The 18,438-nt window shown below is 41.9% G+C and overlaps 1 protein-coding gene across 13 annotated transcripts in view; it reads left to right on the top strand.

Moving 5' to 3' along the window:
• The window catches only part of LOC127369687 (microtubule-associated protein 4), a 115,094-nt gene that overhangs the window by 81,346 nt on the left and 15,310 nt on the right, over positions 1 to 18,438 (top strand). For 11 of the 13 annotated variants that reach the window (XM_051411260.1, XM_051411263.1, XM_051411261.1 and 8 more), the window contains 2 exons: positions 15,791 to 16,833; positions 17,972 to 18,211. In XM_051411260.1, coding sequence (XP_051267220.1) covers positions 15,791 to 16,833; positions 17,972 to 18,211 — 1,283 coding nt within the window. Of the gene's footprint in view, positions 1 to 2,732; positions 4,447 to 15,790; positions 16,834 to 17,971; positions 18,212 to 18,438 lie in introns of those variants that run through there. The other 2 variants (XM_051411270.1, XM_051411268.1) reach the window with 2 other exon arrangements.

The raw sequence follows: 18,438 nt of genomic DNA, 5'->3' as shown, positions 1-18,438 counted from the left end.
CGTATACAGGCGGGGCAAAAAGCATTGTTGTTGTGGTACAACAACAGTCACCACTTTCTTGCTTTGAGTTGCAGTTTTTTTGTTCATTGTTAATTTAATGTCAACAGAACTCCTGCAGATGTTTCACATTAGAAGTGAAAGGAGCCCTTAGACACAGTATGTACATATTATCATGAACCAGCTTGCAGTTCAGACAAAGAAGAAGGGAAACAACAAAAAAGGCTTTGGACAACTTATTAAAAGAAGTTCTGTGCAAATAAAACCAATGACACATGAACAATGGGTAACATCAGTGATGTGTGTGAGTGCCGAGGTGAGGGAAAAGTAGTGTAAGAAGATGTAAGCCAAAAGAAAAGACAAAACAAAGCAAACAGACCGGGAGACTGGGGGAGCTAAGAGAGGAACTGAACTGGCCAGATTTATAAACTTGCCAGCTCATTAGCCCTGGTGAGCCGACTCACTAATGATCTGGACTCTGCCAGCCCACTTCCTGCAAGGGGAGGACAAAACCCAAGCAGGCGAGTTGTATAGACACAGTATTAATTCACTGCTGTATTTTAATGTAACATTGGTATTCAAGTGGCCATTGTGTGTTCACTCTATGTAATTGAATAATTGAGCATATTTGTATATCACCTCCTATCAATTATCCAATTCCTAGATGATGTGTGACATGCTCGTCTATACATAGTACAGGTGTTTTAACATTCTCATCTTTACCTGAGAAAACCAGTGTGGAGGAGCAGCGCAAAGCTATTTTTGTGCAGATTATTGTTACCCAGCACCTGCAGAGGTTTTATGGTTTTATTGTGTGTGTGTGTGTGTGTGTGTGTGTGTGTGTGTGTGTGTGTGTCTGTGTCTGTGTCTTATGACTTGAGGCTTTCAGTGTGAAACATCTGTGCAGCAAGGGTTAACTGACAGTAGCTGAATATTGATCAAAAAATGCATGGCAAAGTAGAAGCAATCAGAATTCGTTAGTGAATGAAAACAGTATTTCTTTAAGTATGAAATAGTCATATGTGGGTGTGCTGAATTTGTGCCATGGAAATGTACAGTATCTAGACTTTATAAAGTTAAGAGGCGGAGAAAGTCTTACAAACTTATGATAAAATATACAAACTAGTAAATAATTATTTAATAAAGTAGTAAGAAATGTACTAAATATCTAATATAGGCCTATTTCAAAAGGAAAATAAAGATTGAGGTAAATAAAGGCCTTCAGCCACTATTGGAGAGTTTATGGTTTTCAATTATAGTTTCCTGACATTACCTTACAGTACCAACCCAAATGGCTGTATGAACAGTAAATAACTCAGTGACTCACTGCATTACCAACCCTCACAATCTATCCAACTCTCCCAAAGTGCACCGACAACGTCTGGGAAACTTTTTCAACCAGTCGTAACACAATCAGTCCCTGTTGACTGATTCAATCACCACAGCTTCTGTAAAAGCTTGCCAGTTTTGTGTAATTCCATTGGAGATCGCAGTTTTGGTGCGATCAGGAAGACAGAATAGCAGAAATGGAGCTGAAAGTGTGTCTGTGCAAGGCGCCGAGCTGAGTTCCTGTTAAATGCTTACATGCTCGAATCAGTGTGTTTGAGTTAGTGTGTGTGACTGTGTTTGTGCATGTATAAGCATGTCTGACCTACATGAATGTTTCTTACATGCTACGTGGCAGAATGATTACCCAGGTGCCTACACTCTGTGTCTAAATATGTGCTAATGCATGTTTTTGTGTATTTTCCATAGCCTGTGTGAGTGTGTGTGTGTGTGTGTGTGTGTGTGTGTGTTTGTGTGCATTTGTGTGCGTGTTTGAGTGTGTGAGCATGGGAGAAGTACGGATGGTAATGGAGTGTGATTCTCCATATGTGACCAGATGTAGTCTGACAGACAACAGGGTCTCTTTACCAGAGGCTTTACTCCTTATCCGTCTTCCACAACTCTATTTCCCATCTTCCCCTCTTCTTCTTCTTCTTTCATCTCATACCGAGCACTTAGATTGGAAACACTGGGAGATGCACTAATCGTCTCACACATACACACATGCTTAGGAAGACCTTCCTGTTAAGACACACACGAGCATCTGAAAATATTCACAAATACACGCACAGTTGTTCATGCTATTATTTCTCCAGTCCTCCCGGCTCCTGCTGTCGCTTTCTCTCATCTGATCATCTCTCTCTCTTTCTTCTGTTTTACATGGTGGAGCAGAGGGTGTTGCAGCTTTGCAACAAAGACCATGTAGAGAGGTTTTACAAAGCTCTGCCTGAGGGACAGTAGACTAGAACCCAGGCCTTATTAGGTGTAGTAAGGTAGAAATAAATGTTAGCCAGAAATGTAATTTGTTGCTTTGTGGCTGACACTGAGTGTGAGCAGATGATTGTATAGAAAGGTCTCGAGTTCAAATCCCCTCTTCCCTATAGCGCCTACCTCAGCCCCCTCACTCACTCCTCCCCAGGGGGAAAGACGGAGCTGTTTGTGTATGGGTGTGTGTGTGTGTGTGTGTGTGTGTGTGTGGACGTTGGGCTTTTTACCATGAGACGGAACGAGAGGAAGAAAGGGGTTGAGGGGAGAAAAACGTGGAGTGAAAGAGAAAACTAGAGGGGAGGGGGCTTACTCACTCCACCACAGTGGGTGGGATCTGGAAACTGGCAACAGCCAATTGGCAGCCACAACCGGATCACATGATGCCTGTAATAATCAGAGAGAGAGAGGGAGCGAGGGAGAGAGCTGCACATCCAGTTCACCCTCAGTGTGTGTTTGAGTTCAGAGCAGAGGCACAGCAAGAGAGACTCCACACACACAGTGCAGAGCGCACCTGAGTGACTGAACGAAAAAGAAGAAGAGCAACAGTGCAAGACAACAAAGAAAAGAGCGAGAGACAGGAAGAGAAGTGGTGAAGATTACCTTTAGACACTTAAGACTGAGACAAAGATAGACTGTGAAACAAAGAAAGGGGAAGAAAGAGAATAGAAAGGAGAGACATCATGTCTTCTCTCTCCAATGAGCAGCCTGGCTCTCCTTTCTCAGAGTACAGTGAGCTGTGTAAGGTGCCGTCCCTGTCGCCCACAGTGCCGGCTCAGAGCTGGGATTGGCAGCACCCCTCAGGCATGGACATGGCCACCCCAAGGGGCCTGGTGGTAGGTGGTGGGGCTCTGGCACCAACTGGACTCACAGATGAAGACAAGCTGTGCTTCTTTGAGCAGCCGGGGAGGGCCAGCATGGATGTGGAACTGAAGGTGCCGGGCAAGGTTGGAGGGATCTCCGGTAGCACCTCACTGGGTAACACATCACTGGGCAGCGCAGGAGAAAGCCCAGACAGCCCTCTGTCTTCTTCCCCATCCCCCTCACCAGCTTCCCCAGGCAGACTACCCTCTGTATGTGGGGTCACCAGCAGGGTCTCGCTACCACCGGTTCCTGGATCCCCAGCTAGGCATAGGGAATTGTCATCACCCAGTAGTGCAATGCCTCCACACTCAATGGGAGCCTCTCTGATGCAGGCATCTCCAGTAGATGGAGACTCTCCGTCTCAACCATGGAACAACTCCAGTTTTGCTGAATCCAGCCCAAAGGTTGCCATGCCCCAGGTGGCCCCTAACTACTGTGTCATTGGAGTTGTCAAAGACAAACACTTGGAAAAGGTTGACGAGGTTGTGGCTGGAGCCGGGGCAGCCCTGGGGGCCCAACAGTTATCCGAGGGCTCTTCAGGGGACAACAGTGAGGAAGAAGAGATGGAAGAGGAGGAGCTAGAGTTAGAGCCCTGTTTTATGGGGCGAGCTCAGCAGCAGAGGAAGGCTATGCGCCGTGCAATGTCTGAATGTTCCCATCTTTCGGTACCAAGCAGTCTAGAGCTGCCTGATAAATACCCAGGTGGAGATGGGGCAGGGCTGGACCAGCTGGTGTCACCCATGGGTGGTCCACGTCGCTCACCACACTCCATGAAGCGCTCACTGACCGTTGCGGAGGATCAACCCTCGACCCCGCCTCCCACCCTCTCGGCAGCGGGCACCACGCACATTGACCTGCGGCAAGCCCCACCTGAACCCCACCTCTGCCTCTCCCCATTCCTACCACTGAAGGACAACAATGCTGGCTTCCCTCTGTCACCTCTAGAGGCCCCACTGGAGGGCTTTAAGACGGAAAAGGAACCAGGTGGCATTGTTCTTCCAGTGCCCCCCAGCCCAAAGGGGTTTAGCGACATGGATACCAGCCCTGCCCTGTTTGTAGGCTCCGACACTGAAGGGGAAACTAAAAGCAAATCTGACATGGCTAAAGATGCTAAGTCTGACCAAAATGGCACCAAGCTCAACAGTAGCGCAGCTATAGACTTTGGAGCTGGCAACAAATCAGCAGTGGCAGGGAACATTGATGATGATCTTTGTACTGGTGGCTATACCAACCTTGGCTTGAACTCCAGCACTAACCCCTTCATCACAGTGGATGGTAGGTGGAGGTCATATTTGCAGTCTCCCCCATTTAACTGTGATTTTTCGCCAACTTTCAAAGTTGACTGCCAAATATGTTAATATTGAGAAACTGAGTTTGTAGGTTTACCCACAGTTCTGCTTGCAGTAGGCCAGCACTGTGTATAACTTGAGAAGTTTTGTGAATATGAACATGTAATATATGAATTGATAGAGTACTCTTTTCTGTCACTGTGGTCATTTTCAAAAAGAACACCTTGTCAGAAAAGTAATCCAGGTACACTGGACGGCAGAGTATGCAACTGAAATCTTAAAAAATATTGTCTTACCCTGCTTTAAAAGTTGTGTGGCACTCCAACCATGTAACTGACAACTGCGGACCACCCAAAAAAGGGGCTTGGTGCTTATCAGTGGGTGCAGAATGCTGGCAGGCAAATAAGAAGGTTGAATAAGAAAGGTGATGTCTTGAAGTGTTGTCTTCGGGTTGGACCTGGTGGTTTTGTGCGCTAGAGTTAAGCACATCCAGACAGGATGTCTTGCTGCCAAAGATTCCAAAGACTTATAATTGGAATATCATCTCAGTGCTACCCTTATCATTTAATGCTACTGTATGGTGATGAAAATATAAAGATCTTTTTTGTGCACTCGAGTTGCGTAGATGTAGTGAAGATTGTGTGTGCCTCGGTCTACTGATGAAGGCAGGTATTCATTCTTTCATTGTTCGAATGCTTCGTTTATTGACTCCATTCAGTTTCAAACCAGATTTAGTGTTCTGGTCTAAGCTTGCAAATGGCTTGGTTGCTGCAGAGGCAGACTGAAAGGAGGAGTGTCAGACAGCGGGCGAGACAGAGTGAAAGAGAAAGAATGAAAAGCTGCGAGAAGTCGACAGTAACGGAGCAGCCCCCCGTGGGCTACTTGACATTCCATGATGGTAGTGTCTGTCTCGTACTGGTCTAACCAATTTTAGCCAATTTTAGATAGAGATTTACTACAAACTGTGTGCAGTGTGTCAATAGATTTGATTTAATTAATTTGATAGTGTATTAATACTGGGAAAACAGGTATAATGTCTGTTTTTGCATTTGTGGATACAGGTGGTCGTCTTTATGTGCAAGTGTGTCTGGTCATGTGCAAATGTGTGCTGCAGCACAATAAGCTTGCAGCATGAGGTTGTGTAGTAGCTGAATCTCTCCAGCTGACATTTGGGTGTAGGGTCAGGCAGTCACAGCTCATTATAGCTGATGGAGGCTCTGTCTCTGTCCAGCCTCATTTTCTCTCATACTCCATGCTTCCTTCATTTTTTGTTTGTCATTTTCTTTGTCTTTGTCTCTAATGCCGTCTCTTTCTAGCTCTTTCTTCTGCTTTCCTGTTGCTCTGAATGCTCATTAGATTCTTGGTGGAGACAGGCAGAGCCAAGATGGCTGAAAGCAGGTCACGGTCACGTCAAATGATGACCGCCTCCAAGCCAAAACAGGGTCACTGACTGGGATGCGTGGCCCAGTATGGTGGTGCTTTCTATAATGACCATCTTTCTTACACTTTGTCTCCGTCTCCCTCACCCTTTTTCTTTCGTCCCTTTTTGTCCGTCTCTTTGTCTCTGTCTTTTACTCTTTGCCCGCACGCCGTAGTTGTTTTCACTGCCCGCCACAAAGCAGAGTGTAGCAACGGCTGCCAGCCTGTCCACTGGAGTATTAAAGGGGCAGTGATCTTTATTTTCTGCCCCCTGAAGTGTAAACAGCAGCATCACAGAGTCATGCAGCCACGGGCTGTGTTGTATTTATGCATCTGTTTGCTTTCTCACCAAGGTCATGGAAAGATGTCTCCTGTTGGTGTGTAAAAATATTTTATATCCACTAGATAGAGCTCAAAAATACATGAATGCTTTCCTCGAAAGAAAGACCTTTTGGAGATGCAATGTTTTTCCCCAAGCAGTAGTGTGTAGGCAATCTATGCAGTATTGAGCTGAGGGGGTAGTGGGAAATAAGGATAAGCAGATTTGAAAGAAAAGAAGAAAAAGGATTGGGTGGGGTAGAAAAGAAAAAAAGGCAGAGGGGAGATGCAAATGAATGTATAAGGATGGAAAACAGGAAACAGAGGATTTCGCTTAAATCTTGCTTGGATAGATGGGGAGGGCATAAAGAATAAAGAAGAATAGAGGGAATGAAAAAGTGAGAAAGAAGGAATAATCAGAGTGGGCAGAGATCCAGCCTATTTGAAAAGAAGTGGTTAAAATAGAGTTAAACCAAAAGAGGTCAGAGTTCAGTTGATCAGCTTGTGTCTCCACAGACAAAAAGCAAATCCCACACTAAACATACGCCCCGAGTAAGTGTGTGGATCTTCTGTCATGTCAAATTATTTTTGTCTCATTTCAGGGAGGTTTTCAGCCGCCCTCACTCTCAGAATCAAACAGATAACTGTCACATAATGTTCCATGGGGCACACTGACTGAATTGAATGTTCTCTCCAGAGACGGCCCTGTGTTCGGCTGCAGTGAGCGGCTTTTGGACGTGGGCATGTGTTTGCTTTTGCTGATGTTTGTCACTGTGCTGAAAGGGCAGCACTGTTTGTTTGCATACTTGTTTGTTTGTCTGCGTCTGGGCATATTATTTGTTTTCTGTGTGAATATGTTTGTCAGTACAAATATATGCACAAATGTAGCCACATTCATGCAAGAAGACATCCGAATATAAAAATCAAACGTCTTCATGCATTAAAGGTCCAGTGTGTAACATTTAGGATGAACTATTGGCAGAAATGGAATATAATATTTATAGGTATGTTTTCATTAGTGTGTAATCACCTGAATATAAGAATATTTATCTACAGACACTGCGGGTCAGGTTCCACAATGTTGAACTGCCATGTTTCTACAGTAGCCCAGAACGGACAAATCAAACTAAACTCTAGATAGGGCCGTGTTTTTTCCGAGTTTTGCAGCTTCTTGGAAAGCCGCTTGTAAAAGGAGGGTGAGGCGAAGGGGTTGTGTTTTGCAACTACACCAGTAGATGCCACTAAATCTTACACACTGGACCTTTAATGTATGCATTATGCATATTATACAGACTTTACACATATACTACCAGAAATGACTGCAACTTACTTTTTCCAGTAATATTGGATTTATTATTTTATATTGTAAAATAATACATCCATTTAGAACTCAAGTAAAAAGCTGTGCCTTCTAACTCCTTATCTTCCTTCATACTCATCAAACTTTCTTTTTTCTTGAGTGCCAAAAGTAAACCAGTTCTTGTCTTTTCATTGTTATGATGTCATCAGGATTTCTGAGTAGCCTAACAAATCTTTAAAATAACAATATATAGCTTGCCTAGCTAAGACATCCTATGCCATAAGCTGGAACATCAACTGAGTGAAAACCAAAGAAATATTGTCCAAAAGTGTCAAAGACTAAAGCAACTTCACGTCAGACTGCTGTTACTGTATGATAACTGAGCTGCTAGTGAGTCTTTAATAGGTCTGCTGAAACAGCCAAACAGAGGGCCTCACACTTCAGATACCATAATCTCCACTCTCCACTCTGTTTCCTCTTCACAACCACTTGAAAGTGTCCAGTGTGTTTGATGTGCTACCAAAGGGCAGTGATGGAGTGTGGCTTTCCCTTCACAGAGAGCACTGTTGTCAATGCTGACACACTCCACCAGACAGCTTCAAGTGTTGCGGAGCAAAGAGCGACAAGGTTTTAATGAGACAGCATCTGTCAGAGCTGATTTACATAATCCACTTGAGGAGCCAAATGAAGTCTGTAGAATTGAGTACTGATTAGTTTAATAATGATGGTCAGAATTTCATCTTAACCTCTGCCTATTTGCCTTAGATTCCTTATGGAAGATCAAGATAATGAACTCTTCCACTTGGTTCATTCAGCTTCAATGGTGAGGAAAATACCTTAATGAGCTGGACATCATAGGTCAGTGTAATATAAAAAATGTTGCTTTACAAATGGGCATTTTTTAACCTACATTTCTAAAAAATATGAGACAGCTTAAAGAGCTTTTTTAATAGGAGAGTAGAGTCAGCATATTTTACCATATTAATAAGACAAAAAAAAAATTAAGGCGGTGCTCTTCAGGAGAGTCCCAGCTTAACAGCCCTAAATGAGCTGTAAGTGTTATCATTATGCTAATGAAACCTTCAAATGAATTGGCTCACTGCACCCAGATGCTCATTGTTCTCTGCTGTCCTAAGCCATATATTATACAAGAGTCAGGCAACCCTGGGGCACCCTGGTGCCTCAACAGCTTTGCTACTGTAGCGAGTTGAGCTCCAGCTAAAATCCTTATCAGGGGCTGTGAAAAACAACGGCAACATTATTGCCATACAAAGGTGTGTTCAGACCAAATGCGAAGCCAGATTCATAATCGTGTAAATTTGTGTAAAATGTGAAGAGGCATGAGCGGAATATTTGTTGAGGCAGTCCAGCCTTCAAATTTGCTTGACTAACATGAGGTGAAAATAAGCTTTGCATTCTGTTGAACTGAACCTTCATTTCATTTGTGGGAAATTGAATTCATAAAAATGTAAAAGAAGAACTTCTTGGTATGGAGCTTGAAGTGTTTTTTCCCCTTTTGGAAAAAGAAAATTTAGACATCACTCATGCAACAAGCTGTTTTAAGTTTCATTGGTGCCTTAGAGCAAATTGTGGAAGACAAAGTTGAAATGATGTGCTCACTCACAGGTTCACAAACTCTTGCTAATTGGACTGTTCAAAGTTTGAAGGTGGTCAGAGCTACGTGTTGACACGTGCAGTAGTGAAATCACGTAATCCTCCATGTAGTTGAGATAATGTGTAGATAATAAGAAATAATAAGACATTCTCATGTAAAACACCTTTCGAGTCAAATTTACAAAGTGCTTTACAATAAAAACAAGCCAAGTCCATAAGATCCAAAACATAATATATAATCAAGATAATGTATATATAAATTTCCCAATGTTTTTATTGATTTTTTTGTCTTTCTGTTAGTACAGTACAAACAGTACAAAAGAAAACAGGATATTTCCAGACCATCATGCCCTTACCCCCCACCCTCACCCTGCTGAGCTCATGAAAACAGTCTGGTTCATTCCTCTTCTGTGTCTGGTGAAATGTTAAGCCAGACAGTATAATCTAAAAAAGGGTTCCAGGTTTCTGGGAATGATTTTATTGAGTCCATGGGAGAGAATCTAAGTTTCCTTAAGTTTAATATTATATATAAATTCTTTAATCCATCGATTTTGGCTAGAAATGTGAGCCAGGGCTCGCCGTGTAGCAACAGAGAGGATAGTATCAGGTGGAGAATACCAAAGATGGCCGATGAAGAGTAAAGGAAAGAGGACATTGAGTTTGCCGGCCTTACATCGTCATGGAGTCGAGGCTTTAAAAACAAGCAGTAAAATCTAAACTGTATTATTCAATACATTGTAACTTAATATATATTTAACACTCGCCAGTAAAGGTTTCAGATTAGATTATCTTTCATTTAGAAAAGACGATGGAAATCGGTCTGTCTATAACCAGGACCCTGAAATGGAAGCAACTAAATAGAATTTAATTTATAATTTCAAACCTGTGCTTTTCCTACTATGAATGTCCTCTTAGCATTATGTACCATTTGAGAATAGCTCATCTGAGTGGTTCTTGCATGAAACCAGTTGATTTGTGGCTTCATTCACCAAAAACATATCACATTGTCTCAACCTGATATTGTCATGACTGCTCTTCAGGAGTTATTGCTGACATCGTGCTTGACCTCCTCTGTGCCAGCATGTTCTCATGAAATATTTCCCTCAGTAATGCCACCCCATCACCAACCTCCACCCTCAGGACACCATGTGATTGATGCTTCCAATCACAAGCCCCGTCAATAATTAATGTCCCTCTCTAAGCTTTTTCTCGCCTTGTTCATGGGGTTTTAGCACTATCTGCGTCACATTTGTTGCTGAATTAGCTGAATTCACCAGGTCAGAAGAAAGAATTGAAGCTGCAGGGTTGGTAATAAAAACTATCAGGAGATTTTTTTAAAAGTGGAAGCTGGACAAAGGAGAATTGCAAAAACAGAGTAAAAGAAAGGAAGAGCATTGTGAAAAAGAGTCACACGGGAGAGTGTGAGAGTGGGTTGACCTCCTGCTGTTTGCTTAAATTAAGCCATTTTCACCAGGCTGTCCACAGCTGTGACACATATCAGATTTCTGCCCCAATTAGAGGATCAAGTTGATCTGCTGAGCCTCTCATTGTTTAGTGTAGAAAATGATAACCTTTTTTGTTCTTTACTCCCATTCCTTTCCTTTTGTTCACTTCCCTTTGTCTCATCACACCGTTGTCTCGCTTTATTTTGGTCCGTGTTTTTTTCTTGTATATAGTCACCTATTTGTGCTCACTCTGTTTGTCTGTCTGATGTCTGTCACCGCTCCAGGTCTGGGGTCACTGTGTGTTATGTAAGCTAACATTGTCATTTCATTCTACTCAAAGTCTGTTCTCTAGCCTCAATCCCTCCATCCCTTCCTATGTCTATCTCTTTTACTCCCTTCTTCAATTACAAGTTCATTTTAAATGTTATTGGCATAATAAAGCTGAATCAAATATAAAAAAAGAACACCCCTAACCGGTTCTTCACCTTTGTGTTCCCTCTATATTAGTCTTTCTTCTTGCTCTCCTTCTGTCCACCCACTCACTTCTAAATCTGCTAATCAATATTTCCCACGCTGACTCTCAAGGCTGCTTTCTCTCTCTTTTGCTCTTTCTTTTATCATCATCTTCTTAATTACCATCCCTCTGATGGGATTTCTCTGTTGTCTGATCAGTCTGCCATAAACAACAGGAAATGTGTTATGGTGAGTGTGAGTAAGAATCTTATTATTTCTCCCTGTTTGTAATGAAGCCTGGAAGAGAGAGCAGAAGCTATAAAAGCTTAAGGGGAGAGCCAATAAGCTGGTTGATCAGCACCACTATGATACTCGTGTGGGCTTCAGTACACCAAAGGGTGATGTACAACAGCAACATTTAGATGAGCCATATTGTCATAGTTTTGGCCCTTTTTGGTGGTAAAGAAATTGTGCTCACCAAGTTAAATGCTAAGGGGGTGCTGCATGAGGTGAAAGGGACAAGTGCATGCTGGCATTTTAAAAATCAGTGCCTGAAATGGGCTGGTACTCACCAGTTGTGAGTACTGTCACTTCTGATTCTTCCACGAGTATCCTTATTGCCATTGAGGTCACCAAGGTCTGGACCCAAGTATTCTTTTCCAAGGGGTATACCATAAAGGTTTTTGCCTAAAAATAACTGCTTTGATACCCTAAAACCCCCTTAGAAAGTTTAGTGTTTTGAACTATTTTTAAAACCCTGCGTACAGCAATCATGGTGAGGTACTCCTTAACACCTGCATAACTGCGTCTCTGTGTAAACACAGCTGAATGCAAAGAAAGCAGTACTAAAAATATCCCTGTTAAAAAGGATTAAAAAAACGCCAAAAGATTTAGAGTTAGGGTTATGTTGTGTTTAGGGTTAGGGTTGTGCTGAATTAGGATACAGGCTAGACAGGTTAGAAACAATGGAAAGTTCATTATTGTATAGTAGCCTGTTGATTTGACCCACGGCTGCCTGCCGTGGAGGCGAACAAGGTGCTGTAAAACCTGCAGTGCCTGATTGCCACAACTTGCATCAAAAATTCCTTCTCTGAATCATAGTCAGTCAAGTCTGAACACACAGACATGATACAGGGCAAGGTATTTTACATTCAATATGTTTTACACTTTCAGAGGAGTAACAAGGAGCTGCAACTAACAATTATTCTCAATGTCGATTAGTCTGTCAATTATTTTCTCAATTAATCAATAAATAGTCCATAAAATCTCAGAAATTGTGAAAAAAGGTGATCACTGCTTCCTGAAGCCCAAGCTGATGTCCTCAAATGTTTGTTTTGTCCACAACCGGAAGATATTCAGTTTTCTGTCATAGTGGACTAAAGAAACCAGAAAATACTCACATTTTAACAAAAAACACTCAAACTGAATCGTTGGCGCTTAAAGTCCAGTGTGTAGAATTTTGCAGCATCCAGCAGTGTAATTGCAATTGCAACTCCCTCGTTACACCCTCTCCTTATAAGCGTGTAGGAGAAACTACAGTGGCTGCGAAATGCGCAAAAAACACAAACATCCCTATCTCTGTTTGGTTTGTCCCTCCGGGGCTACTGTCAACACATGGCGGTTTGAAATGGCGGACTCCATGGAAGGCTAGATATAAACAGCTTGTTCTAAGACACACACAGATAAACACAATGATTCCTACATTCACGTGATTATACACTAATGAAAACATACCTATGAATATTATATTGTGTTGGGTGGGCGTTGTTGTCTGGGTTTTCTTGAACTATCAAACACAAACTGGAGTCTTGAGTCCTGTCCTTTGACCTTCCTCAGCCTGTGTGCAGCTTGTAGAAAAAGACCATGGGCACCTTCAGTCTCAAAATCACTCTTTTCGTACAGTTTCTTCAAAATGGTGTGGAGCGGGCTTTGACTTTCATTTGTTTGGTGGCTGTGTCGGAGGTGTTACCCCGTCTACAGTGACATGTATATAACTATCTAAATATATATGCATTGGGGTCCACATATGCACAATGGTTTGTGACATTTGGCCAATTTAGACAACAGAACTGTCTGTAATTCCTTTTTTATAAATGTGGGCATCAGAGGATCCAAACTGGGACAAAGCTCACCCCATTGTTAGGTCATCATCACCTGAGGTCTGATGATGCACATGTTGTCATTCAGTGAGTCAACGTAGGAGACATATCTTATTTTGGCTTGTTTATATTGCATAATATATTTTCGTTTAGCAGGGCTGCAGCATCATCCAGATTTATAGTATTCTGTCTTCATTCACATCTACAGACCAGCTCTGAAATATTCCACTGTTTTCTTTTTTTTCCAAACCTGGCTTCAAGTTTTAAATTTGCTCAACAGAAATCTCTGCTGTTTTCTCTCAGGGGCCATCACTGTTGTTAGTTTCTGTTAAACCCCTAGCAAGCAAAACTACAGCATCAAATAAATAGACTGGAGATGACTATTGATTTTTCTCAAACAATGGGCACTCTCTTTAGCTAGTTTCCACCTTTCGCTTGATGTTTTTTTTATTTTTATGAAATGATCTATTCAATTGTGGTAAGAATATATCAACACTGATAGCTTTCACTTACAAACAAAGATCCCACGTCTGGAAGATCTTCTACAGACATTACCTATATTTCCTATAGATTTCAGGTTTGAGGTGCAGTTCATCTCAACAGATATTTCAGAAATGGATTTTTTTTGTATCCCCTTCTCACATTTTCCACTTTTGCATCCTTGCTTGCTACGGTAACCTGGACAACAGGAAGAGATTGGTTTTCATTATGAGCAATGTCTGCCTTATCAGATGGCATTTGACTGTAGTGACTGGCCATGACAGATGGGGAGAAAGAGGAAAGATGAGCGACAGAGAGGATAGCGTGTCTCAGTTTGATTGGCCTGTTGCAGATGTTTTAAATGTGTCCCAAAGAAGAAATGTAAAAAAGGCTGAAAATGGAAAGAAAACATACGTAACCATAAACATTTGAAGCCCTGGAGATTGTGATGACGCAGTGGGAGGTAGAGGAGAAGATATATATATATGTACAGGAAAGGAATGATCCGTCAAAGGCAAACATAAGCAACATTTAATCTTAGGGGCAGTCAGACTGTGAGGAAGAAAACTGACTTCTGCATTTGTCTCCGTTTGTCTGGTTGGATGATTGATATCAAGTCTAACAAGAGCATCCTTTTCACCTTTACTATCTTATCTTGTGTTTATTTATTTTCTTCCCAGTCACAATCTTTTGTCTCCACTGGGCCTTTTGACTCATAAAATAGTCATACAGCACAGAGATCAATCTGCAGAGGAAGGATTGCTCCAGTGAGCCGTGTTGGAGCCCAGAAACCAGACTTATAGAAATAGGAACATTGTCCTTCTCTACTGAATCTTAAGAAGGAAATGTTCTTCGCAGTGTTTTGAGATGAAACAGTTTTTTTTTTTTTTTTCAGAGCAACTTTAATAGCCACGTGATCAGAGTGAGTGGAATTTGTTTCTGCTACTGTGTGGTAAAACATGCCATACACAGTGTCAGCAACAGTGCATATAGGCAGACACATAAAATATCACTTAATAAATAACAATCACAATATTTCTAGTTGGGCAGAGAAAGCTGCATATTTTGATGGTATTTTATGTGACTTTTCTATACATTTGTTTGTTTTTCAGATCATTTATGTGCCCATACTCATGCTATTTTACTCCTAATTAACACAGTTACACAGTGCATACTTGGGCTACAATTAGCTGACATTAATTAAATTCAATCAAATTTTATTTGTGCTTTAATTGCACCAAATCCTAACAGAAGTTATCTCAGGACACTTTTCATATAGAGCAGGTCTAGAGCATACTGTTCATAATATTATTCCCAGAGACCCAACAATTCCCATAAATTGTAGTGCTCTCTTCCTTTAATGCCTTTCTGTAATCTGTTCTATTGTACTCCACAGTATTTTATGTAATATCTGTGTTCCTCAACCATGAAAAATACTTATATGCAGTATTCAACCAACAGTGGCATGCCACAGCTGTGGTTAACCTGCAACAAGATTACGACTTTGTATTGGTAATCTGGCAATATGATACGTATCACGATACACGGATTACGATTTGATATATTGATATGTATTGCGATACCGTAAGCTAGGTGATATATTGACATTTAATTAAAAAAGTTCAGTTTTAGGAAAACTGTCATCATATAAAGAACACACCACATAAAATCTAAGTGAACACTTTTTTTATGCAACCAGAACAGTGGGATCTGTACATTTACAACACTGCTATGTAGTGGCTGTAGGTTTAAACACATAAATCTATACAATATCACAAAATAAAATATCGCAATCTGATTAAAATATTTTCTTACACCCCTAAAAAAGATGCAGGGCGACTGAGGGCGATGCAGGCAGGAGGGACATTTCATGCATCTGTGCCGAGGGGCCCATTCTTTTATAATCTGTCTGTGGACTGAGTGGAGTTTCAGTGATGGCTGTATGAAACTGTCTTTGTTTCACTTTTTTCTTTAGTTGCCTGTGAAAGAACAGTCTCTTTGGGGTTTGTGTTTGGTGATGTTCAGCTGAGATAAGCATTGGAGATTAATGTTGGGCAATGAGCCTCGAGTCAAGGGTTCTGTGTTTTGGATATGTTGAGTTGGAGGTTGATGTTGTGGAGTACAGCCAGTGAATGTTTGTGTTGTTATTATTATCTATAATATGTTGCTGTGATTTCTAATAAAAATTTCTTCTCTTTGCAGTAAAATCAGACACAATGGAGAAGGCAGAGAAGAAAGAGGAGAAGCTGGAGGACAACGTAAAGAAGGCTGACCTCCTGTTTGACCCTCTGGATAAAGCTGAGCAGAAGAGCGTGAAGGTTGAATTCATAAGCAGTGAGGCTCCAGCCATGGTGGAGAAAGAGACGGAGAAGGGGAAACAGAATGAGGCACAAAAAGAGAAGGAGAAGGAGGCAGAAAAGGCAAAAGAGGCCGAGAAGGAGAAGGAGGAGAAAGAAGCAAACAAAGTGAAGGAGACAGAGAAACAGGCAGAAAAGGGGGAAGAAAAGAAGGAGCCAGAAAAGGGGAAAGAGACAGAGAAAGTTGAGTCACTTCAGCAGAAAGCAGAAAAAGAGGACAAGGTAGAAGAATCACCAGAGAAATTGGTCAAGACAGAGAAAGCAGAAAAAGAGGACAAGGTAAAAGAATCACCAGAGAAAATGGTGAAGACAGAGAAAGCAGAAAAAGTGGACATGACAGAAAAGGTAGAGAGCAAAGTGGAGAAAACAGAGAATGTGGAAAAAGTGGACAAAAACGAAAAGCCCAAAGTGGAAGAAGCAGAGAACAAAAACAACGAGATGCTTGAGAAAACAGAGGTGAAGGACGACAAAAAGCAGCAGATCGATAACGTGGAAAAGACCCCAGAGCAGCAGCCAACACCCGTCAAGCTTGATATGGGTTATGACAAGCAGGAGAAGAAGGCTGACACAGAGACAAAGACGACAGCAGAGGTGGAAGAAACCAAGAAAGAAGAGGCTGACGAAGACAAAGCCGAGAAGACGAAGAAAGAGGAGGAGGTGGAGAAACCGCCTGAGAAGCCAGCGGAAAAAACGATGCAGAAGAGCGAAAAGGAGGAGAAGCAGGACAAGATGCATGCCGACAAAAAGGTTGTGGAGAAAAAGGATGACAAGAAGGACAAGGCTGCGAAAGTGAACGGAGAAGAGAAGGCCAAAAAAGCAAAACCTGCAACTAATGGAAGCAGTGCCACACCGAGCAAAGACCTGGGAACTGCCGACAAGAAGACCAAGGTAGGAGTTATGGACAGGATCCATACAGTCTATACTGGAAGCAAACACAGGTCAGACTATTTCATTAGTATCACATTAGGCTATTACCTATATCACTATGTTATAATGTAAGACTTTACATACAGACTTATGTCCGACATGGATTCAAGGTAAGTTAAAGGTTGATCGCAAGCAGTGTGGTAGGATGAGTTTGGTCGCCTACCTAAACCTAGGTGTGTATTTTGTTTGCAACTGGATGGTAAACTGTAAGACACAGCGGGTTCACCAGATGCAAAGTGGAACTGACTTGCAGTGATCTTTTTGACATCAAGTCTATTTTCTTCCAAGCTGTGAGCGACATTCTCATATCTACATGCATACAGCCTATTAATGATCAAATCAAATTAATGATCTTGTTGCTCTAGTGATAAATACATGCACAGTCATGTTAATTGTACGCACAATGAATGAACACTTTCTAAAAGATGAGTTTTCTGTAAAATAAAAAAAATTCACCTTAATTTGAACTGTTACTTAAGAGCTGTGGCCAAATTGAATGTAGTCAATTGTAAGACAATTCAGAATTACAGTGTTGGGCAAGTTACTTAAAAAAGAACATCTGACCGTTCCTAAGTCCCGCTCTGTGCTCCAATAACAGTTGAGCGAGCCTCGGTCAGAAAATAAAGTCAACTTCCTTGTATTTATGGTCATTTACATTTCCCTTGTAAAGTCACATGACTTATTGACAGGCTGCATAATAAGAGAGTAGAAACAACCTCAGATACCGCGCTCATTGTGGGAATGTAGCTGAGCACATAAAGCGTGATATACTGGAGTAGAGTTGTGAATGTTGAGTTTAAATGAGAGAAAGCCATTCATCACACATTCTGCTCAAGCTTCTGCTACTGCTTTCTTTATGCCTACTGTATACACTGTATACAGAGCTATTTAAAGTCATAAACTTGTGTTAACATTGAAACACCAGAGCCATTGCTAATTATTATTTAATATATTTTCATTATATTATTTATTATTATAATGCTGCTTGAGCTGCTTAACCTCCCCTGCTGTTATCATCCATTTTCCTTATTTTTTTCCTTTGCTTTCCCTCCTTATTTTGCTCTCCATTGCCCCCTTATGTATCGGTCCCGTGTTGCAGCCTGCTGCCGGGGCAGCCAAACCGACTGCTGCTGCCAAAACGCGGCCGAGTAGCGCCGCTGCTGGTGGTTCAGCCCTTACTAAACGCCCCACACCCTCCACCACCACCACCTCCACCTCAGACAAAAAACCAACCACAGCCAAGGCACCATCCACAGCCGCTGCTGGTCCAAAGCGGCCCTCCACCACCTCCACCAGCCGCCCTGCATCCTCAACCACCGCACGTGATGTCAAACCCAAGGTAAGTTTCAGCTGTCGGGGCGTCTGTCAAAGAATGCTCAGTTATACGGAACAACGCCTGGATCCAGAATTTCATCGACCCTTAAGCATGCTAGATGCTTCAAGTGCTGTCCATACTTTTCCCTCTCAGCTCCAAACAGTGCAGACATGGTTGAATTTCATCTGACTGCACGAGGACAATTTAAGAGAACACACTTGATGAACCACATTTCTCTTTTGTATTTTGAG

This window comes from Dicentrarchus labrax, unplaced genomic scaffold (assembly GCF_905237075.1).
Source record: "Dicentrarchus labrax unplaced genomic scaffold, dlabrax2021, whole genome shotgun sequence".
NCBI classification, from domain to species: Eukaryota; Metazoa; Chordata; class Actinopteri; family Moronidae; genus Dicentrarchus; species Dicentrarchus labrax.
The sequence above is the reverse complement of the archived record's forward strand: the minus strand, read 5'-3'. Positions and strand labels throughout refer to the sequence as shown.